General features: G+C 45.6%; 1 protein-coding gene across 5 annotated transcripts in view; it reads right to left on the bottom strand.

The window, feature by feature from the left end:
• The window catches only part of KLHL29 (kelch like family member 29), a 410,258-nt gene that overhangs the window by 28,498 nt on the left and 355,866 nt on the right, over positions 1–25,894 (bottom strand). For all 5 annotated transcript variants that reach the window (XM_030490107.2, XM_032920018.1, XM_030490109.1 and 2 more), the window contains 3 exons: positions 10,443–10,641; positions 7,468–7,650; positions 4,520–4,700 (listed from right to left, as the gene is read on the bottom strand). In XM_030490107.2, the coding sequence (XP_030345967.2) occupies positions 4,520–4,700; positions 7,468–7,650; positions 10,443–10,641 (563 nt within the window). The remainder of the gene's footprint in view (positions 1–4,519; positions 4,701–7,467; positions 7,651–10,442; positions 10,642–25,894) is intronic.

The following is a 25,894-nucleotide window of genomic DNA, read 5'->3' as shown; positions in this document are numbered from 1 at the left end:
AAAGCTTATTCTTTACACTGAATATTTAGACAGTCTTCCAAGTACACACTGCCAACCAAAGTAATTTCCCAATTTTAGACAACCCTATTGTAGAAGAGCTGTCAGGTCAAGGGGATTCATCTTCACTGTCCTTCAAACAGATAATAACCACAAAGCACCCACATTTCCACACTTTTAGTCACATACATTGTCTTGTCAGCTTACGCAGTCTTCTCAGCTCTCAAATTGCATATATTACAGGTCCCATCCATTATCTAAAAACCTAGTTCATGGATCCACTTCATTTCGCCGCCTCCCAACTCAACTCATATCTCAGAAAAAGACAGAAAGTGTAATACCCTCTCGCCTAACACCTAATGACTTGCTCCCTGTCACACAGAAACTTGCCAGAGGGGCTTGATGGAGAACTGCAGCCACGCTGTTATTTCCCTAAACACTCATTCCAAAAACATAACTCTCCCTGAACATATACCCATGTATAGCCACAAAAATGGACATATAACTCAGCCCCTCTGGCACATGCATATTGTTTTAAGATGAGTAACGAATGACTCCTACTCATCTGTTTGTGACTGATAGTCCTGTAATATTACCCATCGAGCCAGAATTTTTACTGCCTCTTTACAGACAAATGGCAGAGAAAAGGTAAAAAATCTCAGCCCTACTGAAGCTGATGGGAAAACACCCACTGATTTAAGTGGCACCAGAATTTCTGGTTGATGCTGCACCTTTCAGCATCAATGACACAACCAAAAGCACAGAGACAGGAGCTCAGGAGCTGATGCCATAAATCATTAGTAGTCCAGTGATCCCTCCTTGCTTTAATGCTTTCTAATGGCGCAGCAGATGAATTAGATGGCAGCATGTATAGCTGAGATGATCTGACATTTGTTTTTAAAAAAGAAAATGCAATAAAGACATCTTTGTAAGAGTTCAACCATTTAGGATAAAATATTAAAAGAATTCCACGAAAAATAGGTGGAAAACAAGAAGGAAACTGGGAGAAAACATTATTTTCTCTGTCTTCAAAGACCCACTGTGGTGAAACACCCTGTAGTCTCCATGCTCTGGGGCTGCTAACTGAGGTGAGGTCAGGGTAAGTCAAGTCACTTTGGACTGGAGACATGCCTTCCACCATGCCAGTGAATATGCATCGAAACCTGGCCAAAGCTGGCCATGGTCACACTTGCGCTAACTGAGCAAGCAGAAAGCAAAATGTGGTTGGGAAAGATAAGCTGCATGTGGATGATGGGAAGTGGTAGGTGTTCCACAGGGTGAGGGTGTCCACTGCCTCGCTCTTCATACTGGTGGCACAGCCCAGGACCACAGGATTAGGCCTGGATAAGCCCCCATACCTCCATCTGAGTGGACAACAGGGCTATAATGTCAGATGCCTCCTTTGAGGTAAAAAACTAACCAAAACCCGAGTGCGTGCATCCCTGAAATCCAACACTGAGGGGAACAATGTTAACCTCAGAAGTAAATGAAGTTTTTGGCATCACCCGCTTTGGAGCATATGATCATGTCACCTTATTATTTTAATACAGCACTTTTGTAAGACCTGCTGGAATGACATAGAGGTTTCCCCCCTCCTAAGAGGTGGCATCTCAGTGACCCATCCAAACCAAAACAATATTTGAAGAGCAATGTGCAGCCCTCACAGAAATATGGTGGGGGAAGCTCGGTTGCCTGTAGCTCTTGAGGTTGGGAGGGGAAGAAAGAGAAGGCAGAGTCAAGAAGTGGGCATTAACTGAGCATAAGACAGCAGACAACTGAGCAATTAAAGTGACTTCAGTTTGTATTTTCGTGCAGTTTTTTTACAGTTGTAACCCAAATTCAGAAAGATTTACTGCTTGCAAAAGGGGGTACAGTGATTTAAATTCCTGAACTTGCACAAACTAGCTGTCTCATCCAAATGGCAAATGCTTTTGTCTTAGAAGGCCTGACTTCGCTCAGCACAGCTACAAGGGTCAGCTTTTTCTCACCTGCATTTCTAACAGCAGACCCTGAAATTCCCTTTCCAAAACACACAGCTTCAACCATGTCATGCTTTGCTTCTGCCATCCCCCACTGCCGTTTTATTACAAAGAGTGAAAACGGAAACATCCCAAAAAATCTTTCAGTTCTTGGAATAACCCAAAGGAGGCCATGTTGCACTTTTTCCATGGTTTTGTCTCACAAGTCACTTTATAGACAATAGCAGATTAATTATAACCACGGGTTTAGCAAATCCCCATGACAAGACACCCTTATTGTGGTTGAGACAGTGTGCACTGAAACGATAGAGAGAAAATCTGCTCCTTTCCCACATGCAAGTCTCTTGGTGGGCTTGTTACAACTGCAAACCAGCATGGCTGCTCTCCCTGAGCCGAAAGCCTGTGTGTGACTTTGCAGGCTGCAAGGTCATTTGTGGCAAGGGCTTGGGTGACTGAGATGAGAAGGAAGGAGAGGGGGTGACTTTGCTTGATTTGGAGTTCATTCAAGTGATCAACATTTTGGATGCTTTGTTAAAGAGAGACCATGAGAATCAGAGCAGAAACAGAAACGAGAAAAATAAAAAGAGATAATTCAATCAATGATATCTATCAAGACACCTATCCACAACAGCATTATTTCGATGTTCATCTTTATTGAGAGATGGACTGAAACACCGGGCTCTCTCCTTCCCATGTTCACAAAACCACTTCTGCTAGTTAAAAATTTACTGACTTAAATTACAGGACAAACACCCTCAGAAATCATACATAAATCTGCACAAAACGTTATGATTTCTTTCAAAGCAAGTCCTGAGGACAGTGCCCTCTTATGCTCAGGGTTAAGGGGGGAGGCAATGCTCATGTATTGCATTCACTGCTATGATTTATCATTCATTCTTCGCAGTCTGCATTTCCCTGACTTGCTGAGAGCATCATCACCAGCATCAGTTCTTCAGCCTGTGCCTGTGCTGTGAGGGAAGGCTGCCTACAGACCTTGTCCCACAGCACACATCTTTTCCAGGGGCTATTTTGTCACGCTCTTGTCTCCTAGGTCAAATAGCGCCAAATTTGTGAAGGCAGAGGAATACAAAACTAGAGCCATATGTGAATGGTGACCACCCACCACGAGACAGGATCTCCCTGTCCATACATACATACAGACAACTGGTCTGTTCCATGCACTGAACTAGGCAGAAATCCTCTAGGGAAAAAAAAAGTCATCATATGATTAAAGATTGTGCCAAAAAGTAGATTTGCAGAAGAAAACTTTATTTTTGGCATTTCCTAATTTCCTGTGTGTTTGGCTTTGAAACATTAATAAATTTTTAATAAAGGTTTTGGTATTCAGTATTTACCGTATCTACTTACATGTAAAAATAAGCACCTCCTGCATAAATGGAACATAAAGGTTGCAGCACCAAAATCCCAAAATAATAGATTGAAAGCATCTTTAACCCTGACCCTTTGAAAATGGTCTTTTTTTTTTTTTTTAATGAAAATCTTTCTTAGGCCTATCCCTTTCTGGCTTGGCCTGCATCAAAATGGTGCTGAAGTACTGAAATTCAGCAATTAAAACTGAGAAAAAGGGGAAAAAAGCCTCTCATATTTTTGGTTGCCAAATTCACTAAGAAAAAACATTTCACAAAAATGTATCATTACTCTATTGTCACAATGCACTTTGAAGTGTTTACATAAGGTTAGGGCTGTATTGGTCATTTTGGAATGGAATATTCTTACATACTATGTTTCAAAGCGGTTTCTATTTTTTAATGAAAACATTGGTATGTATATAAAATTTGTGTTTTTATTGAATGTTATGGTTGACATGAAATTAGTTGCTTTTGGAATTCTACCCTGTGAAATGTTTCTTTTATGCTTTTGTTCCTTCATTGGTTTTTAAGTTCCATGTGAGAAGAGCAAAATTTTTATATCTGGAATCTTTTTGAAAAGAGGAATTTCCATCCTCTCCCATCTCCAGTCAGTCCCTCCCTCTTGCCCAGGAATTCAAAACTGTTTCCATTTAGTGATTGTTTTACTCGGAGCTTGGCAGGGCCCAGCCTCAGGCCAAGACCACCAAAGGGAGGATCTTCCTTCCAGCCAGGTCAAGGCTGAGGTCCTCTACCAGGAGAGCACGTGTGAGAAACTTACTTTGCTGTTGCTTTTTTGAGGTTTAAGAAAAACAACGAAAAGGATTATTGTGGTTGTAAAGACTTTCATCAGTACTAAATTCAAAGGAAGTTTATTAGTTCATTGTATAATCTGTGTAAAGTGTCCAGAGAAGCTTAATTCCTCTCTTTGCTCCCTCGAGCAAACTGACAAAACAGACTGGCAGCTTTCGTCTTTGGTTTTGAAACAATGCTTTCCACTGAAGCTTTAAAAAGAAATCTAATCCTGTATAGTTTCCTCCTTTCTTAGCTGTTAGAAAAGCTTATTTTAACACATACGGCCTATTTGATGTGTCCTTTAAAAGGGTAATGTTCCTTTAGCATAGCGTGAAGAAAAAGCTCCAGCAAGCAGCATGCTTTTGTGTTTTCTTTTTTTACCTTTCCACATGGTCAACGTTGCCTGCCACACCGACCCCTCCAATGGTATAAATTTTCCCATCGTACACCAGACTGTTATGTCGACACCTTGGGACTGTCATGCGGGACACGAGGTTCCAGTTATCGAGCAAGGACATGTAACACCAGACATCAGCGAGCGTGACACCTGACTCCATGCCGCCTGGCACCGACGTGTGGGTGAGGGAAAGAAAAGGGGAGAATTATGTGAGATCCTGGAATGGCAGCAGCTTTGCACACAGCAATCAAAGCCAGTCACAATGTAAAAAATCTTCAAATGACATTTGACTAATTAAAATAAATCACCCTCAATGGTGAGCATCTGTTCCGATGATGCATATCTGTGTCATTTATTCATGTGCCCCAAAGGCTGGGTTTAGTTGGGTTTTTTTTTAAATAAGATGCATGAAAAAATCAAGATGTCAGACTGAGAGGGACATGTGCATAAGGGGATAGACCCTTTTCAGTGTTCATAAATAACTTCCAGTCTATTAATTTACTGCAACACTTGCAAGAAGGTGTCAGGAGGCAAGAGCCTATCTTGGCTTGCGAGACACAGGCCAGTCTGAAATCTAAAATGCTTAACACAGTGACGGATTGAAGCAACACATACATGGGCAGAATAAAGTCAGTGCTTGTACTGCAAGCTTAATGTCTAATTTTCAGAGACAATTTTTTAATTTATTTTCATTAACTGATAAAAGAAAGAATCAGATGTACCACTCTGGTGAAATAGTTCAGGATGCTCCAGTGAAACACTCATACTGGTCATTTTTAACTTCTGATTGCAGCTTCCAAGGTAACCACTTAGTGGGTGTCTTTCTATTCCCATTTTGAAGCACAAAGAGGTGAAATGATTCATTTCAGACCACACTAGGAGTCAGCAGTCAAGCCAGAAAAAGAAACTAGACTCAGTTCTGTGGTTTAATGAGAAAATCAGGCTTCCTTACTCTCCAAACCTATGATATGCAGTGTGGGAACCAGTACTTGGAGCTGGCAGGGGTTCACTCCCACTTCTGTTGGTTCCCCTTCCCTTTTTCCTGTGTCTTGTAAATTTGAGCAAAGCAAAATATCAACCGACACTCAGCTAGGTTTCCAGCCATGCAGGACTTCCAGCTTTCCTACTGTAGCCAGCAAGTACTATCAGGTTGCTCATACAGATTCAAGGGAAATGGCTAAAATAAGCTTTGAATTTAGGATTCAACAGCTTTTGTTAGCAGGTATGGCACAGCCTAAAATGGCTCTACATATTGGAAAGTACCTTAGCTAAGAATAACTAAATATCAACCTCTCAGAAAAGCTTCCATAGAAGGCTTTCACTCCAGTGACAAAACAAGCATGGGCAAAAAAACTGTCAAGAAATAAGTCCCAATAAATCCTTAGGGCCTCTATGCAGTACTGATGGAATTTAACACCACAGGCAGCAATTTACTGCAGAAAATGCAGTGAGGGAACTCGGCAAGGGAAAGGCAACAGCTGTAACCCCTTACTGGTACTGCCTCCTGCGTCTGCGCTCCCAACTGCATCCTTGGATCACACACATCCGCACCTCCCTGCCCAGCCTCCTCTTCTATCATTAGACCTTCCCTCAGCTGCCATCAGAGCATCCTTGCATCGCCTGGTGGGAATTGCTTTTCCCCCTCCAGCCAAGCAGAGGTACCACCAGACTGCAAAAACCCAGACACCATGATGCTACGGGCGCAGCATAGACAGCTACTTGGGGAGTTAAAGCCTTTTAAGAAGCATGGTCTCAGTTTCATGGAAACTAAGAAGATTACAGGGCTAGTGACTACTGTCAAAAGAGAGGTCTCAACAAGAAGTGCAAAACGTGAATGCTTCTTTAAGCAAATACCGTTAAGTGTAGGTCACATATTCAGCAGTTCAGCCTGTCTGTCTCAAATTCCATAACCCACCATTTAGACTCAACTACAGACAGTATTTTAAATTGTGTTTCTATGGCAGTGAAACCTCTTTGCATGCTTGATGGTTGTCAGACCTATTTTCTTCATGTTGCAACTGCAAAATATTGCTGTTGACTGCTCTGAGACAACATTAATGTCACAGTGAAATGGATAATGATAAAAGCAGGGAAATCCCTCTCTCCCAACCTCCCTTCCACTTGTTTTCCTCCCCCCCCATCCCCAGGAGCAGCTGGGTACAACTCTGGCATGTCCTTCTTTCTCTCTACTGCCTATGTTGTAAGGAGGAAACCTTTCTCCCAGCCTAGTAAATCTGGGGATGAAGGAATTGAGAGCAGCCCTGCAGAGAAGGACTGGAGGATACTTGTGGATTGGAAATGAACTGGCAATGTGAGCTTGCAGCACAGAAAGCCAGCTGTGTCCTGGGCTGCATTAAAAGGAGCATGGCCAGCAGTTCAAGAGAGGTGATTCTGACCCTCTACTCTTCTCTTGTGAGACCCCAGCCAGAGTACTGCATCCAGCTCTGGGGCCCCAACAGAAGGACATGGAGATCTCGGAGCAAGTCCAGAGGAGGCCACAAAGATGCTCAGAGGGCTGGAGCACCTCTGCTATGGAGACAGGCTGAGAGAGTTGGGGTTGTTCAGCCTGGAGAAGAGAAGGCTCCAGGGAAACCTTACTGTGGCCTGTCAGTACTTGAAGGGGTCTTATAAAGGCTGTAATGAAAGGACAAGAGGTAACAGTTTTAAACTGAAAGAGAGGAGATTTAGATTGGACGTAAGGAAGAAATTTATTACAGTGAGGGTGACAAGACACTGGCACAGGTTGCCAAGAGAAGCTGTGGCTGCCCCATCCCTGGCAGTGTTCAAGGCCAGGTTGGACGGGGCTTTGAGCAACCTGGTCTAGTGCAAGGTGTCCTTGCCCATGGCAGGGGGGTTGGAACTAGATGAGCTTTAAGGTTCCTTCCAAACCAAACCATTCTGTGATTCTGTTTCTATGAAATCTGCTGCTTACCTGAGAGATAGATGTTGTCCCCGGCGCTGACCACACTGAAAAACTCTCGATCGTAGAAGGGCAGGCTGGCCAACGGGTACCACTTGTTGTTTTGAGGATTTAAGCAAGTGACTGCTGTTAAAGCACGCTGATTCATGCCAATCATCTGACGACCCCCAACTAAGACTATTACCTCGGCTACACCTAGGATTCAAGTAAGACAAAAACCAATATAAAGTGTCATCTCTCAATGAGGTAGGAGTTTATAAAAAATACTCGTCAGTCAGGGTAATTTTAATGTTTCGTATATAACTCTGGTTTAGACCGTGCAGTGAAATAAAGAAGAGTGAGAAAAAAGAGAGTGTGTTTGTGGGGGAGAGTGGTGGGTGAGGAACGACACTAGGAACATGCCTGGTAGAACTTGGGAGGGAGTGTGCCATCTGGGCAAAATTTAAGGGGAAAGAAATGAAAAGGCAGTTCCATGTAAATATGTCCTTTGACTTGAACAGTCTTTGAGTGAGGCAGCAAATTCCTGTTCCACTGAAAAAAACAGGAATTTTGTCAAGGATTGTGATAGCTTGGGAGCTTGGTCATTATCCAGGAAAAGCATGCTTGCACTTTAACCTGACAAAGGTGTTCCTACTCTAAAAGATAATGTCTGGAGGAGGGTTAGGCTATGGTTATGGTTCTTCTTCCTGATCTTCTTTCTTCATGTACTCTATTAACATGTCATTTTCTGGTGTTGGGTTTTTTTGTGTTTTCTTTCCTCTCTTTTCCCAGATGTAGGCAATATGTGCTCATGCCACGGACCAGGGTCTTAGTGTACTAGGTGCTAGTAAATGTGACAGAGATAGCCTCTGTCCTAATATAGCTATTAACTGAGAACAGCTTGAACAGCTCCCCCAGCTGATTCCATAACACACAGGCTGTATAGCAAGTCAAATTCTCTGAACAAAACTTTTGCAATCCACATCTCAGAGTTTTTATTCCCACTTCACAGCCAGAGCTGAGTCAAGTCTCATCTGAATGTTACTCCAGATTCATCCCCACAGTGACGGTCACAGTTTAACTCTGGGACATTTTGTGGCTCCAACACCACCAGCAAACTTCTGTGGGTTATTTTGGATTTAGCATGCAGCAGAAGTGTTAAAAATCTTTCTGCAGTGATTGTACACCCCAGTGCAACTTGTTGCCAGGAGAGGCAGGCTCAGAAGCAGGACCATGAGGCCAGGCACTGGAAGGAATCACCATTTTGGGAGCTGTGCTCATGGCTGGACCCATTGCTGTGGTGGGTTACGGTGCCCAGCCTAGAGACAAGTGTGCACAGGTGGGGGGATCAGAAGCATGGGAGTGAGATTGCCAGCAAGAGAGATGAGGAGCTGCAGTGGAGAGAAATGCATCTGCAGAGTAATGGATTATCGTCATTCTTCATTAGCATTTTCACAAAATATATTTGTGTCATTCAAGCAAGGTTACTCTCCTAAAAGTTATTAAGTTAAAGTGCTGTACAGTTTTAAATAAATATTTCTCAGTAACAAGAGATCATTATTTTTGCGCCATACCAGAAAATCTAATCACCTGTGCAAGACATAACTTGATTATAATCAATGACCTCGAGAGGGCATGTGACATGCTGCAGTGAGTCCACAAAGGGTGTTTAGAGATCCTTTGTGCCTACATGAATGCCGTTGATACGCAAAATAACATGATTCTATATAATTAGACTCTGACCTAAAAAACTATAATCACCCTCTCTTACCCCGAGAGAATCACTTTTCCCTCATCAACAAGCTTCTGGAAATGGATCGTATTACACCTTCAATTTTATATACATAAAATAAGCACTTTTCAAAATCCCTTCAAACATCACACCATTAGTCGTTGTCTTCAGTGAAAGACTTTTTAGGGTAGATTGTTATTGAAAGTCCTCTACACTTCATCCTTCTGAAAGGTGCCCTGATGAGGCAGTCTCCAGAAGCTGCAAATGCCGTGGTTTGATATGCCATCTCCGTGCCACATTAGCATCAGTGGCAGTGACAGAAAGTTTTGCCTGGCTTTGTGATTGTACTTATGGGAGGCAGAAGTACTGGCAGAATGTTAAAACAATTCACCTGTTCCATCTGACTCCTTCTTGTATGTAGTTTTCCTACATGATACTTGCACCACTCTCTGTTCAGCAAATATTTAGGACATTTCTTAAGGCCAGGTAGGGGAGAATCTTGGGCAACATGGTCCAAGATTCTGTGAGGCGTCCCTGCCCATGGCAGGAGGATTGGAACTAGATAATCTTAAGGTCCTTTCCAACCCTAACTATTCTATGATTCTTACATTACTGTGATATGGGCTCTGCTGGCTAGTTTGAAGTGCTTGGGTTTTTCACATGTATTTTTCCAAAAAGGAAAATGCATGTGTTCCTTAGGTGAGAAACTTCTTGAAGGGACACGGTTCTCCATTGCTGCTGAGTCTTCAAAAGGGAATATATCATGAGTGACCCATTTGTTTTGGAAGAAGCAAATAGCCTGGACTGGTGCTGTAAGACTCACTATATGAGAATAATATATTTACACACGGCTATGAAAGTGAAGTTGTTTTAAGAATATTAGTCAGATCCTCCCAAGAAGAGGCTGAATGGCAAGGAAGCCAACTGTACACCTATTTTTGCAGCTAGAGAAACTGAGGCACAGAGGGCGAGGGGCTCACTTTCAGGACAACAGTGGAATGTCATGGTCTACCAAAGATAATAATTCCTACAAATTAGGCTCCTTTTAAATCTTGTTTCAGGACTGTACATCTAAACACCCACATCTGACTACTGGGAAAGGCTCCTAAATGCTCCAGCATAGTAGAAATGGAAAATCGAACTTGAAATATCACCAGGCTCTGAGCAGGAGCCAAGGGAAGGAGCCATGCTCCGTGCCCTGTCCAGGACATGTCCTAGCTATGGCCAGGAACCATCGTACCAGGGAGCTGGTGTCATTGCGGAAGTTTTGCTTTACCTGCAGAGAGCCTGGGCCGGGTCCTTGGTGTCTGCATCTCTTGTCGGGCATGCGGCAGCATGTGGTAACGTTTGGCTTCATTCACTAGATCCCGGCAAGCCTCTGAAGACTTTATCAACTCCTCGTTGTCAACAACATTTAGCAGATAGCTGGGATGGATGAAGGGGAGGCGCACCACTGCCAGCAACTCCGCAGCATACTGTGATGGGGGAAAAATAATAACACACTACAGCCTTTGTGCCACAGTTCAGCTGCTCAGCATCTCCGCCTCCTTCCCGGCAAACCGGCCCCTGTCACCCAGCCTGGAAAGACACTTGTCATGGATGCTGCATACAAACCCTGCCTAGAGATCGGGTGGGACAGAGACAACGCAGCCCTCAGTGTTCCCTAACCCAGGCTAGTTTTGGTCCCAGGAGACTGAAAATAACCTTCAAAAGGTGGAAACTCTTGTTATATGGCACCATATGGAGGGATTTTTGAAATAAAAGTCCATTCTCGACTCAGGCTGAATGTAACACTTTCTGCACTGGAGACACGGAGTAAGCTTCCGAGTTTTCCAAATTAACCTTGAAATGTGAGCATGGTTGTTGCACTGTAAAAAAAAACCCCAAACAAGTCTTTTCTGGCATTATAAATGTGAAACAAATGCCGGTAAATAGCGTGGATTTCAACAACTGCTGTGGCAGAGACTGAATAGTTATCAGCCAATTTGCTGAAAATCTTTTAATTAATATGGTTTATTTGTTGGTGAAACAAATCATGTAGTTCTAGCTTTTGGGGAAGTCAGACTCCAGAGGGTGCTATACAAATACTGACAGTAAGTTTCATCTTCTAAATAAATACATTAAACCTCGGAGGGCAAAGGACACCCAAGCAAATGAAGTTGTCTGTCACTGAACACGGCTTAAAGGAGAACAAAACCCCAAGAGAGAAAACTGCAATCAAAAAACCAAGAGCCCATCCCCAGATTCTTCTTTTTATATGTAATTGGTTATATCACAACACAGCACAAGAGCACAGTAATAGGAAAACATGGTTCTTGAAAAGCAATGCACACAAACAGGATGCAAACTAAGGGTGCGCAGCAAGGAAAGATAATCATCTGTTGTAATAAATATTCATGTAGAGGCAGCATCCAAATATCCCAACTGGGACTGAGGCCAGGATGCAAATAAATATTCCTGAGGTCCATGTGACTGGTCCTGAGGAACGCTGGGCGCCAGCAGCATCTGCTGGCCTGCAGATGCCTCCAGCCTTCCAGAAGCTACTTGGCGTTTGCTTTCTTTTTCAGCAGTTGTGCCTGTCCCTGCAGTGTGTGAGAGCTAAGTCACAGCAGGAGCAGCGATGGGAATGGGGCAGGGGCACAGCGAGATGGGAGGGCAGGGATGCAGCCTGAGCCAGCTAATGGGTTGGCCAGGCAGGTGAGGATGCAGTGACACATGGGACCGCTTCCAGGGCTTCCCCCTTCCCCACCCCAACTAAAGAAGCAGGCTACATTTAGGAGGAAAACAGAGGATTTCTCCTCCTAACAGGACTCCTCTCCTGCTGGAGAGCCATGTCATCCTGGTGTGAGCTCAGCCAAAGTGAGGGTGTAACTATCTGTAGGGAGCCGAACTCCATGTGTGCCTGCAGGGTCATGGCAGCAGGGAGATGACTAGGGTCTCCTGCTCACTAGCCCTCCTGGCACCAGGACTGGCAATTTTAAATACAGTCTGTAGAGCTGAGGCCTGGCCACCCTGCAGTTGTTTGGGGGCAAAAATGTTGTTTGGGGGATGCAAAAGGCAGTGCATCCCCCACCTGGCGGAAGTGTCAGCACTCCTCTTCTGAAAAAAAACCAACCAACCCAGGTGAGCACGGAGTCCGTGGCTCCTTGCTATTACCTCTGGCATGGCACAGGGACGACTAGGCTTGAGATCATTTCAACAGCCTCCAAACCTGAAAAGACACTCCTCTCTTTTCACTTGCTGAAATCCATTCCTAAGGCACTTTCTAGGAGGTAAAATGGCTGCTTCCCTTCCCCAGAGTCAGAAATGTCAGGCACTTGGCTGCAGATATCTTAATGTCATTAAATGGTACCTTGTAGGAGAGGAAGCAGTGGACATATGGCAGTGGGTGGCAAAGCTTTGATTTCAGGAAGTGCTTTTTTGAAGAAGGTTGGAGGCGTTTAACCTTACATGGGAGCCAAGGCAAATGTGGCATTAGAACATGGGAATAACGTGGATAGTGGGTGTACAGGGGAAAAGCCAGACAATCCTCACGGGGGAGGTTAATCCCCACTACAGGCTGGTAAGGAAGCAGTATGAGTTGCTAAAAGGCAGTTTAAATAAAGTTGTAAAATATATGGAAGTGTATAGCATTGCCAGCACTTCCCCTCGGTGCAGTGGGACAAGCCAGAGCTGCTCCTGATGCTCCCAAGGCAGGTCTGTGCTGGAAGCAGCCGTAACACAAAGCAGTGCAACACACAGGCACAAACAGTTGTGCCACTGAATTAGGGCTTTGACAGGCACCACAATATACCAAACTCAGTTGAAGTAGAGGAAGAGAGCTCCCCTCCAGCAGGGATGGACAACTCCCACAGGTCCAGTGGAGGGACTGCCTCCATCTCCCACCTTTCCCAGAATAAATGGGGCAGCACCGCTGCCTGAGCACGGCAAGCTCTCCCTCTCACTCACCCACCTTGCTTTGATTAGATAAGTGAGAAAATGTGATTCTGTTTCTCTCCTGCATCCCCCCCCCCGCTTCCGCCTTTGTCTCCTCTTTTGTCTGAGCTCATGGCTTATTTTGAAGGGGAATAATAATTAGAACATGTTGCTCCCTTTCATCAGCTTGAAAGTTAATGTCACATATCAAAACCGATGTCACTTTTCACTATTATTCTTCTCTTTGCTCAAACAGCTCAGAAAAGCTGGCTCTGTATCTGTGTGTGTGTGTGCACGACCACACGCAGTTGCAACTTGGGCTTGCTGCTGATGGCATTAATGGTACATATAATTGCAGTGTTTTTCACCAAGGGATTTGGAGAGTACATACCATTGCAGTGTCTCTAGAAGACAGGAGAGGCTTTTATAAAACAACAGCTTTTCACACCACCTCTTTTAAGCATTATAGTCAAGGGTGAATTTCATGTAGTCTCACTGATTTAAGAATATTCAAGTGATTTAGGCAATCAGCAGCCTTCTTCTTTTGGATTCTTCCTTACGAAGGCTCCCTAGCACCGTTAGCTATGATTGTATTAAATATCCTGTTACTATTATCCTTTTCATTTAAGACTGGAATAAGCACCACAAAGCATTTCAACCTTCTTGCCATCTGCTATTTGCTCTCTCTTCTCTCTCATCTTTCCGTTGTTCCTTATACAGCTATGAAATATCTACTGCACCTACGGATGTTACTGTTTTTTATTAAAACAGCACAAGGCCAAATTCAGCAGACAACAACTTCAGGTCCCTGGAGCTGCAGTTTGCCCCTGTAACCCTGGGAATGTCTTTTTCTTGCTACTCGACTACAGGCGCTGGCTGGACAAGTAGAAGTATTTCTCAGGTCTTTGCTGGGAATCACTCATGACTACTCTACAACCTGCCTCACATGCCAGAAGCAGAGAACATTAATGCTCCTTCTGGCCTAAAATTAGGAGTGATCAACTCAAAACCATGGGAGACCATGCCTCAGCTCCTTGAAAATGGAAAACATTATGCAAAAATCTAGCGAATTTATGGTTATGCTAGGAAAGTTTTTGAACACCATCAGGACTGTTTTTTCAGGTGATGTGAACCTCAGCTTAGCTCCTGTTGGATGAAGGGAGCTGTTCATGTTTTGCACCAGCAGAAGATCTAGTCCATAAACTCCCTGCTGAGCAGTGATGCTGCCAGATACCCCCACGGTCCTGTGCACAGCTCAGGTGATTCTGCAGGGTTATGACACAAGCAAAGGCTGTTTGGACAGTCACTGGGGACACAGAAGAGTAGCAACATTTGAGAGATGCTATCTGGCTGGCCTCAAGGCACTTAATTCACTGATACCAATTTGAGTGCTGAACTAAAAGAAAGGTCTTCAACAAGCCTGCAATCACAAGCATGTTTCATAAAAAACAGAAAGAAAAATCTTGGGAGATCTTATCTTTTCTTAATTACCTCAACATTTCAGAGGAAAGATCCAGCTCTGGATTCAGACACCTAAATAGGCACATACAAGCAAGTATTGTCAGCCAGACATGTGTAAACTCATGTTATAATTAACAGAGATTTAGTCAACACACTTAACACAGTCTCCAGAGCAATCTGAGCTGAGAGGATGCATCATGCACCAGGGGAAGGAGAGAATATCAGTGTCCCCTTCTGGCCTAAAACTGTGAGCCATCAGATCCAGGAAAAGGGAGCGTGTTCCTCAGACCATGCCTAAGACCATATCACATTGAGATATCTACAACCAGACGTCAACTTAAACTGGAGGGAAGGTGATTAATTGTCCCCTCTGATGGGAATTTTTGCATCCATTTGCCCTGGGCGCTGTGCTCAGAAGGTCCCAATCTTGCTACAAGGAAGCCTAAATGTTATCATTGGGTCAGTGTTGACTCAGAGGAATATGTAATCAACACGTACTTGAAGTTGACCCTTTCAAGCCTTTCTCTAATCATCTGTTATAGAATCATAGAATCATAGAATCGTAAGGGGTGGAAAGGACCTTAAGATCATCTAGTTCCAACCCCCCTGCCATGGGCAGGGACACCTTGCCCTAAACCATGTGGCTCAAGGCTCTGTCCAACCTGGCCTTGAACACCGCCAGGGATGGAGCATCCACAACCTCCCTGGGCAACCCATTCCAGTGCTTCACCACCCTCACGGTAAAGAACTTCTTCCTTATATCTAATCTAAACTTCCTCTGTTTAAGTTTGAACCCATTACCCCTTGTCCTACTACTACAGTCCCTAAGGAAGAGTCCCTCCCCAGCATCCTTGTAGACCCCCTTCAGATACTGGAAGGCTGCTATGAGGTCACCACGCAGCCTTCTCTTCTCCAGGCTGAACAGCCCCAACTTTCTCAGCCTGTCTTCATATGGGAGGTGCTCCAGCCCTCTTATCATCCTCGTGGCCCTCCTCTGGACTCGCTCCAACAGCTCCATGTCCTTTTTATGTTGAGGACACCAGAACTGTATGCAGTACTCCAAGTGGGGTCTCACAAGAGCAGAGTAGAGGGGCAGGATCACCTCCTTCGACCTGCTGGTCACGCTTCTTTTGATGCAGCCCAGGATACGGTTGGCTTTCTGGGCTGCAAGCGCACACTGCCAGCTCATGTTAAGCTTCTCGTCAACCAACACCCCCAAGTCCTTTTCTGCAGGGCTGCTCTGAATCTCTTCTCTGCCCAGCCTGTAGCAGTGCCTGGGGTTGCCCCGACCCAGGTGTAGGACCTTGCACTTGGCTTGGTTAAACTTCATAAGGTTGGCATCGGCCCACCTCACAAGCGTGTCAAGGTCCCTCTGGATGGCATCCCTTCCCTCCAGCGTATCAACCGAACCACACAGCTTGGTGTCATCGGCAAACTTGCTGAGGGCACACTCAATCCCACTGTCCATGTCACCGACAAAGATGTTGAACAGGACCGGTCCCAACACCGATCCCTGAGGGACACCACTCGTTACAGGTTTCCAACTGGACATCGAGCCATTTACTACAACTCTTTGCGTGCGGCCATCGAGCCAGTTTTTTATCCACCGAGTGGTCCATCTATCAAATTGATGTCTCTCCAATTTAGAGACAAGGATGTCATGTGGGACAGTGTCGAATGCTTTGCACAAGTCCAGGTAGATGACATCAACTGCTCTGCCGCTGTCCATCAGTTCCGTGGCTCCATCATAGAAGGCCACCAAATTGGTCAGGCAGGATTTCCCCTTAGTGAAGCCATGTTGGCTGTCACCAACCACCACGTTGTTTTTCATGTGCCTTAGCATGTTTTCCAGGAGGAACTGTTCCAAGATTTTGCCAGGCACAGAGGTGAGACTGACTGGTCTGTAGTTCCCCGGGTCTTCCACCTTCCCCTTCTTGAAAATGGGGGTTATATTACCCTTCTTCCAGTCATCGGGAACTTCACCTGACTGCCAGGATTTTTCGAATATGATGGACAGTGGCTTAGCAACTTCATTCGCCAGCTCCTTCAGGACCCGTGGATGGATTTCATCAGGTCCCATGGACTTGTGCACGTTCAGGTTCTTAAGATGGTCTCGAACCTGATCCTCTCCTACAGTGGGCCTAAGGTCTTCGTTCTCACAGTCCCTGCATTTGCTTTCCAAGACTTGGGTTGTGTGGTCAGAGCATTTGCTGGTGAAGACTGAGGCAAAGAAGTCATTAAGAACCTCAGCCTTCTCCAAATCCATGGTAGCCAGTTCTCCTGATAGCTTCTGGAGAGGGCCTACATTGTCCCTAGCCTGTCTTTTATTTGCTACGTATCTATAGAATCCTTTCCTGTTATCTTTTACATCCCTTGCCAAACTTAATTCTAGCTGGGCCTTAGCTTTCCTAACCTGGTCCCTAGCTTCTCGGGCAATGCTCCTGTATTCTTCCCAGGCCGCCTGTCCTTGCTTCCACCTTCTATAAGCTTCTTTTTTCCCCTCTAAGTTTCCTCAGCAGCTCCTTGTCCATCCATGGAGGTCTCCTGGCCCTCCTGTTGCACTTTCTTCTAGTCGGGATGCAACACTCTTGAGCACGTAGCAGGTGATCCTTGAATACCGACCAGCAGTCTTGGGCCCCCCTGCCCTCTAGGACTGTATCCCATGAAACCTTACTAAGGAGGTTCCTGAAGAGGCCAAAGTCTGCTTTCTTGAAGTCCAGGGCAGTGAGCTTGCTGCACACTCTTCTCACCGTCCTGAGGATCTCAAACTCAACCATCTCATGATCACTAGAGCCAAGGCTGCCCTGGAGCGTTACATTTCCAACCAGTCCCTCCCTGTTGGTGAGCACAAGGTCCAGCATGGCACCTCTCCTCGTCGGCTCCTCTACTGCTTGAAAGAGGAAGTTGTCTTCCACACAATCGAGGAACCTCCTGGATTGCTTGTGCCGGGCCGTACCATCCCTCCAACAGATGTCAGGATGGTTGAAGTCCCCCATGAGGACCAGGGCGTGCGAGCGTGAGGCTGCTCCTATCTGTCTGTAGAGCGCTTCATCCACAGAGTCCTCTTGATCAGGCGGCCTGTAACAGATCCCCACCGTAATGTCCCCTGTTGCTGTTTTCCCTTTGATCCTGACCCACAAACACTCTGTTACCTCATCACCCGTCCCCAGACAGAGTTCCATACTCTCTAGCCTATCACTGACATAGATAGCAACGCCCCCTCCCCGTCTGCCTGGCCTGTCTTTTCTAAACAGCCTGTAACCTTCCATTCCGACATTCCAGTCATAGGAGCCATCCCACCATGTTTCTGTGATACCAATGACATCATATTCCCGTAACCTTGCACACATCTCTAATTCCTCTTGCTTGTTCCCCATACTACGGGCGTTTGTATAGAGGCACCTTAGCCGAGCTCCAAATGCAGCCGACTCAATGGCTGGGGCAGCTGGAACATCTCTACATCGCTCCAAGCACTTATTACAGGTGCTGGCAACTGACCAGGAATGTTGGGATGGATCAATGCTCCCCTCCCCCAACACATCTAGTTTAAAGCTTTCCTGACCAGCCTGGCAAGCCTCCTACCAAAACAGCTCTTCCCCTTCTTTGTCAGACCAGCTCCACCAGCCTCCAGGAGATCTGGCCTCCCAAATGGAGCCCCATGTTCTAAATAGCCAAACCCCTGACTATGGCACCAGCTTTCTAACCATTTATTAACCTGCCAGACACACCTAGCTTTTTTAAGGTCCTCCCCTTTGCCCTGGAGAATCGATGAAAAAACTATCTGAGCTCCAGAGCCCCTAACCACCTCTCCCAGGGCTCTGCAGTCCTTCTTAATGTCCTCCAGGCAACTGCTGTCTATATCTCTAGCACCCACATGGACCACTAGAAGGGGGTAATAGTCAGCAGGACTTACTAGAGCAGGCAGCCTCTCAGCAACATCCCTGATCCGAGCCCCCGGCAGGCAACACACCTCCCTCGAGACTGGACCAGGCCGGCAGATGAGTGCCTCTGTGCCTTTCAAAGTAGAGTCCCCTACTACTATGACCCTCCTCTTTTTCCTGGAGGCACCAGTAGCGATCCTCTTTACTGGTGCATCAGCAGGGTGCTCATTAGGTGTGGTGGGTGCTTTCTCATTAGCCCCCTGCAGAACCGCAAAGCGGTTCTGGGTGGGGACATCAGATTTAGGAGGAAGCCCCTTGTCGTTAATTGTCCTCTTCCTCCTTTTTTTGTTAGTTTTTCTCGTGACTAATTCCCAGCTTCCTGGGTTGCTGCCCTCCTTCTTTCCTATACGAGCAATGCTGGACGTTTGCAGCCCCTGCACAGTTTGAGCCTGGAGCAAGCAGCCCAGCTTCCTCTCAGCTTCCCTGGCATCTTTTAGCTCTCCAACAGCCTCCCGCAGCTCAGCCACCTGCTGCAGGAGGACCTCCACCAGGGCGCACCGAGTGCAGCCCTGTCCATCGTGCACCCCCGCCTCAAGAGACCAGTCGAGGCACTCTCTACACTCCGAGGTCTGCGCCGCAGCCTCCCCTCTCATCGGCTCTGTCTGGGTGCCTACGCTGGCCACCGCCGGGGCAGAGCTCCCAGAGCGGGCCCTGCTCCTGAGGCGAGTGCTCACCACCCCGCTCGCTGCCCGCTCGCTCTGCCTGCGCGAACTGCCGCGCCACGCCCTGGTCGCTCGCGCTCCCTGGGATGGGTTTTACCCACTGAGGGCTGGTGCCGTCACTCCTGGCGCCGCCCCCTGTGAGTCAGCTGCTCGTGTCAGCTGAGCTGCCGGCTCATGGGCAAGTCCTGTCGAGGACTTGAGGCTCCCTCGGTCGCTCTTGCCGCTCCGAACTGAGGCTCCGGGACGCTGTGCTTCCCCCCGCCCCGGTGTTAAAGGCGTCCTCTCTGGAGATACTCACCTCGGCAATTCATACATAAGTTACTCCCATCTTGTTATGCAGGGCAGAGCTTGAGCAAACTGGATTACAAAGCAGTTCAACGTAGGGTTTTTTTTTGTTCCTGGCTGGTAGTTTGAGTGAAGACATTTACTTTGCTAAACTTTTTGTGACATTTCTTCTCCCAGTAATTATATCAGTATTATGAACTCTTGCTTGCAAGTGGGCTTTGTTCTGGTATCTTTTAAGTCTCGGTTACAAAACACTCTTCAGTATCACATTTAAAATAATCTTTTTATTCTCAAATCTCGAATCCAGTAAAATCCTCACAGGTATTCTCCAAAAGGACTCTCAGTGTGCTCCTGCATAGACTTGGGCTACAACAGTATACAGTTAGTTTTAAAAGGAAGTATGTTTACTGCTACAGAGTCAAATTTCTTGCTCATTAAATGCTACACTCGAAAGCTCTGAAGATTCTTAACATTTTTGAAGTAATGCCCAGAGAGGTTAAAATAATGTTTCCCTTATGCCTTATAACTCATCTGTCTCTCCAGTTTACTGTTCCTCCTACAAAGGACCCTTTGTGCTATCTGCCTAAAGAAACAGGCTTCAGCTAGAAACACAAATACAGAAGTTAGGTTACCCACATTACAATTGGGTTTTGGCCCAATAAACTGCTGCTTCAGCTCTTTATGCATAATGGCAATAGAGTTTTTAAAAACGTTATGAAGTAGGAATATATTTGATTCATCTGAGAGCTAGGAAAGAGATTTATGTCATCTCACATAAACCCTGGGTTCAGACTTGCTCCATGTCATCACTGGCCCAATGTAAGCGCTGCAGCAAGGACCTCCTTGCATAGAGGAAGCCATCAGGGACAGATCTGAAGCAGAATCAGTTCTCCACTGCCTAAAACTCCTTCACATGATAAAAGGGTGCTCTAGCTAAAAAACACCTCCCAAACCCCCAAAACGGCAGATGCTAGCCTTTGATGCCTACCCAGTGGCCCAGGTGGCTGTGCCAACGGTGACAGCTGGGGATGTGGCATGGTAGCCATGCCAGAAGATGCACTGGAGTAGTGACATGAATGCTGCCTCCCTGCGACCATCTCCAGCTCAGCCCAGGCTTCCCCAGCAGGTTACCAACCTGATACTCAAAATACTGCTGGCTCCAAGTTTCCAAGTGCAAGCCCAGCAGGAACTGGCACATTTGGGGAAGCCAATGCTGTTGGTGCACTGCTTTGCCATTCTCAGAAATATGCCTTTTTGGGCTAGATTTTCACGGCACTGCCCTGCTACTTGGTAATGAAGATACTTGCTTTAATACATCTAACCCCTGGGTATTACAAAGACACACTGTATTTCCAGTAACCCCCTGCACATTCCTACACCCAAGGTCACACCTTGTGCAGTCTCTGGTGCACTTGGCATGTTTATTAATCGTCTGTATTGGCTTCTGGGAATTGCGTTGCTGCCTTCAGATTAGACCAAAAGGCATGGTAGCATGTCAGCCAACAGCCTCATAATATCATGACATAAATGTGTGGCAGAAGATTCAGTTTGCAGACGCTGGGTTCAGCTGGTAGCTCAGTGGTGGCATGCCACGTGCATAAGTCTCGTGCCTAGCAAGAAGTAAAAAGCAGCCCCTCTGTCTTCCTGAAACAAGGTTTCAACATGACATCTTTCTGGCAGCACAGCTGACTGAACACTGTAATGTCATCAGTGCCACGTAAAGCGAACTGCTGTCCGCATCTCCAACCTGTTCGCAAAGCAGCACATGGGTAGGTATTTCTAGCAGTAATATGATGAAGGAAGATAAATCATTGATCCATCACACTTGGAATTTACCTGATACTAAGGCTTAAAAAACCTTCACTCTTGCCATGCAATGTCTAGCTTGCTGACTAAACTCTATCAAATAAACCCCTTAAGTTCCCCCCAAAGGTTACTACAGAGGTGAGTGGCATTTCTCTTGTTTATAGGCAGTCACCTACTCAAAACACCTGTAATCACACAGATGCCACAAAATCATGCTGCCAACATCGAAATGGCTGAAGCTCCTGACACATCCACCCCTACAACACAATGAAACATGAATCCATGTGCAATAATTCTCCAAAATCCTCCTTGCCCACTGTGTAAACCGATTTTGGTTCTGGAGGTCGGTCCTGAGACCTGGGGCCATGTGCAGCACAAAGCAATGCAAGTGAACATGTGTGAGGAACTGCTTGTGGATGTGTGTCTTTGTAATGCCATTGCTTCAGCAGCAGCAGAGAAATATTTTGTAAAATATAGGAACATGTGTTGGGAAAGACACAAATGAAGAGATTGAGAAGCCTGGGACATGAGGGACCTCCTCAAATGAATTTAAACTTCAGAGAAATAATTCAGTAGACTTTCAGTCAAGGGTATCCCTTAAAAAAAACTTAAAAGTTTTGCATGGGGGAAATTTAAGGGATTGCTAATGCCACCTGCATCCTCTTTTTTATTTAATGCAGTTTCTTCCTCCAATATATAGCTAAGGGCATGTTCCTGCACTGATTCTGTTCCTGCTGCTGCCTTTTCTTTTCTCTCTGTAAGCCCGTACAGGCTCTGAGTGTGTCTGCAATAGCTTCATTTAAATCTGAGCTTTTTGAGCAGCCCATCCCTGGGAAATCACAGGGGTTACTGCTCATCCCTTGCATTTTTCACTCTCAGAGCAATTGGAGCTTCTTGCACTTTCATTATGGCATCTTTTTGAATTTGTCTGCTCTTCCCACAAATGGATTTCAAAGCATCAGGGTAGTGTGGGCTTTTCAAAGAAGCCTAATTGAACCGAAATAGAGTGTTAGTGCCTAATTCACTTAGGCTCCCTTGGAAGCTTCCCTTTCATACTTATTTGAACACTGCTTCCCTGAAGCTTAATGCCCTTAAGTACATTGATTGATCAATTAATTTCCTATTATGATGAACTTAAGTAATTTGTGCATGCTGGTATCAGGTATCAGCTTCTGAATATATCATTACTTCCTTGTCACCGCAGACCAGCATTGGGATTGTGCTTGTTCCCTGTCAGACACTCTGTTTTCTTGGAGCAAGCTGCTCATCTGCATAACTTTGGAGACTCTTTAAAATGTGACTGAGAAATTACGCTACCATCTCAACAGTCTAACTGCAGATGAGGGATCTCCCATCTGCTCTCATGGTTACCAACCCCTTTTCCTCTGTTGGATCTTGCCTGAGTTGCCATTCTCTGTCACTGCCAAAATACAGCTCATGGGCATTTATAGCATTTTTGACATAAATCCTCTTCTCATTCTCTTTGTCACCTTTTCTTACCCTCACTGACAGATGCAGGGCTTTCAGGTGGGCTTTGTGTTTGCTTAGACTAATTTGCCAAATCTCAAATTCATCCCAGTGGCCCTTACTGTTGTTACACCCCCTGCATCCTTCCAGTCAACTCTCCTTTGGGCTTCAAACACTTGTAGACATTTATCCCTTTACAGCTGTCATTAGGCCAAGTCATGCATATTCACATCTTTTAATCTTTTTTTCTTCACATCAGTTCCTTCAGTCTTTTAATCATTTGTGTTGCTCTTCTCTAAATTACCTCAAATTTGTCTACGCATCTCTGGTTCTCAGTCACCATGAAGATGCCGTTCAGACAAATCTGCCTCCAAGGACACCAGTTCATAGAAGGCTTTTTAATGCTTTAATGGTGGAGACATTTAATATTGCTGCTGGACAGCATGATTTTAAACAGGGTTTGAAAAAAGGGCACACGATTATATCCTTCAGAGTGCAACAAAGGGCGGCTGCCATTCAGCTAAGCCTCTTGTCTGTCACTCACCGCAGCAGTACCTGCCTCTCTTTCAGCACTACTCTGGGCAACTTGTTGAAATGTTTGTCCTCTCCTCACTTCTTGTTCCTTCTCAGGGAGAGAGGGAAGATTCATGCAACTGGCAGTCTTGCTTTCCCAGACTTTGTTATTAATAAACATGCTACTATCCTTTTTATGTCAGAGAAAACAGATACAACTTTGGACTTGGAGCAGAAGGTGGGAAAGTTTCCAATGAGCTTTGGTATGTCTGTGCTCTGGGCAGGCAGCAAACTGCTGCACATTCAACAACTTCACATCTTCCCCATCCTGTGCTGATGCTGGGCACGACTACAGCCCTGCACAGCTCTGGCAGTCTTCAGTACTGGCAGACAACAGCTCGTTATCCATCGGATCCTCCCAACAGCCCAACTGGGAGGCACCACTTCCCTCCAGCTTCCAGTGTAAGAAATGGGGGCAATAAGGTGAAACAATCTGCCCAAGGCCATGCAGAGAGCTGGAGGATGAGCTCAGGTGAAGACTGCTTGGGGCTGGCAGAAATCTTTTCTTGTTCAGATGGCTCAGACTGTGCTGGTTTCCAGACAGTAAAGCCTCCATTATACAATATATTTTTTGCATGAGTTCCCCGGAGTTGTAATAAGCTTATCAAGGGGATAACTGTTAGGATAAACCCTACCATCTTGTCCATCAGTCAGGAAGAGAAATAAACAGAAAAAAACCCAGTAGATTCAGCTTTTCCAGATGTGTCAGTCGGCTGCAGGCTTTCCACTCAGTGACAAGCAATCAAAGGAACTCCTACAACCAGCACTCCATGTCCGCTGGTACAGGAAATTACCTAACTAGTCCAGAACTCACATCACAGGCTGCTTCTTTTGGTTAGACTGATTTCATGTGACTGCACCTCCAGCAGCACTGAAATAGCTCCATAAACGTTACCATAAGAGCCCGCTGCTCCAACGCACTGGATATGATTATTTACCAAATCCTAGCTTAACACAGATGTCGGTCTCTGAACTGCCTCTTCGTCTTACGTAGATGGATTGGTAACGTTTAAAGGACTGTTATTCTCTCTTTTAACAAGGCTCAGGTGCTGCTGCCTTTTGTAATGCCACGGAGCACTTTTCTAAGCACCATAAGACTTCATATGAGCACAATTTGCAAAACAAGAAGTCAGTCACAGTACAGCTTTTCAATTTGCGTTGCAAGCAAATCCTGGTTCCTTCCCTGCCACTGCTCTCCAGCCTGGTGGGGAATGAATCAGGAAAAGCAGAAATAATTAGATACCCTAAGAAGAGCTTTTAGAAAAGCAGAGACGAGCACGAAGACAGCAAACTCAGTGCCCTTCCAGGAGAACAGGAGGCTCTGTTGAAAATCTCCTTCCCAGAGGCTCTCAGAAAGGGGTTTGGGCAGGAAGGGAGGCAGTGATGGGTAAGTTGTTGTAAGAGTACAGCACAAGGAGCTGCAGCGTGGGGAATGCTAGTGGTGAGATTTACTGTCCCCAGGTGTTAGCTTGCACTCCAGTGACACAAAGCCATTAAAGCACAAGGAGTTTTGGAGGGCTGCAGCTGCCCTGGGGGCATAGGGTGCTGACTTAGAGAGAAGGCTCCTTCTTCAAGCTCCTCCGTGGGGATGTCTCTGCTGACCAAGCCCCTGCCAAGCTTTGCCAGCGAAGATGGACACAGAGGTTAGACAAACAGTACAGACCTTACTCTGTTTGTGCCAGACATCCACCTTTGGGAGAATCAGCAATGCAGTGCTTAGAAGAAGCTGCCAAAGAGGCATTTTAATCACCTGCTGTTGGAGCTATTGAAAATAAAAATGTGACAAAAGAGCCTGTTCTCTCAGGCAAAGGGAGATGGGGAGAGGGGAGACAGATACAAAGAAAATGTGGGCCATGGAAATCCAGGTCTTGAAAGATTTAGCTGCCAGGACTGCCTTTGGGAGAGAGAAATAAACCCAGACTAGTCCCCTGAGGAGTGCAGTAGAGCAGGAATGATGTCTTGGGGCTATTGTAATTCATGGCTAAAACCTCTCCGGCAACATTCTCAACAGATCCCACTGGGTACAGGGGCAACAAGCCTGTTGTTGCACTGTTGACCTCCACATGCTGGTTCCTCACTGAGAGCTGAGTGAACACATCTCACCAAACTGCGAATGAAGTCCAAATATCCATGCATAGCTCCTGCAAGAAGGTCCATCCCACCTTCGGTATTGCCATGGTCACTCAGTTCTGCAAAACTCTGAGCAGCCTGTGCATCTCATTGGAGCTCGGGCAGTTCCTGGCATGGTGTGCCTTGCTGTACACCAAGCACAAATTTCCACTCATCATCTTTATCAGAAATAAGATTATTTAGGTCTATCTTCCTTCCTAACCACTGTCAGAGCTATTTGTTCCTGGGCTCTGAAAATGCAGAAGTCATTATTGTAAAGATGGTACTTTTCATGGTAAGTGTGAGTTCCTACTTATAGAAAGTAAGTACCTATTTAACTAAGAGCTTTATAATAGATCAAGCCGTGCCCAGAATACAAAAAAAGTGAGAGCTACAATCCAAAGAAGCTAGTTTAGTGGTAGGACTGGGCATGAAAATAGTTATCTGCTCGGTATCTTTAATATTAATTTATTCAAGACCCTCATCTCTGGATAAATACAAATTAAAAA

The sequence above is a fragment of the Strigops habroptila genome, chromosome 6 (genome assembly GCF_004027225.2).
Source record: "Strigops habroptila isolate Jane chromosome 6, bStrHab1.2.pri, whole genome shotgun sequence".
NCBI classification, from domain to species: Eukaryota; Metazoa; Chordata; class Aves; order Psittaciformes; family Psittacidae; genus Strigops; species Strigops habroptila.
Note: the sequence above shows the minus strand (reverse complement) of the source record. Positions and strands in the feature narration are given on the sequence as shown.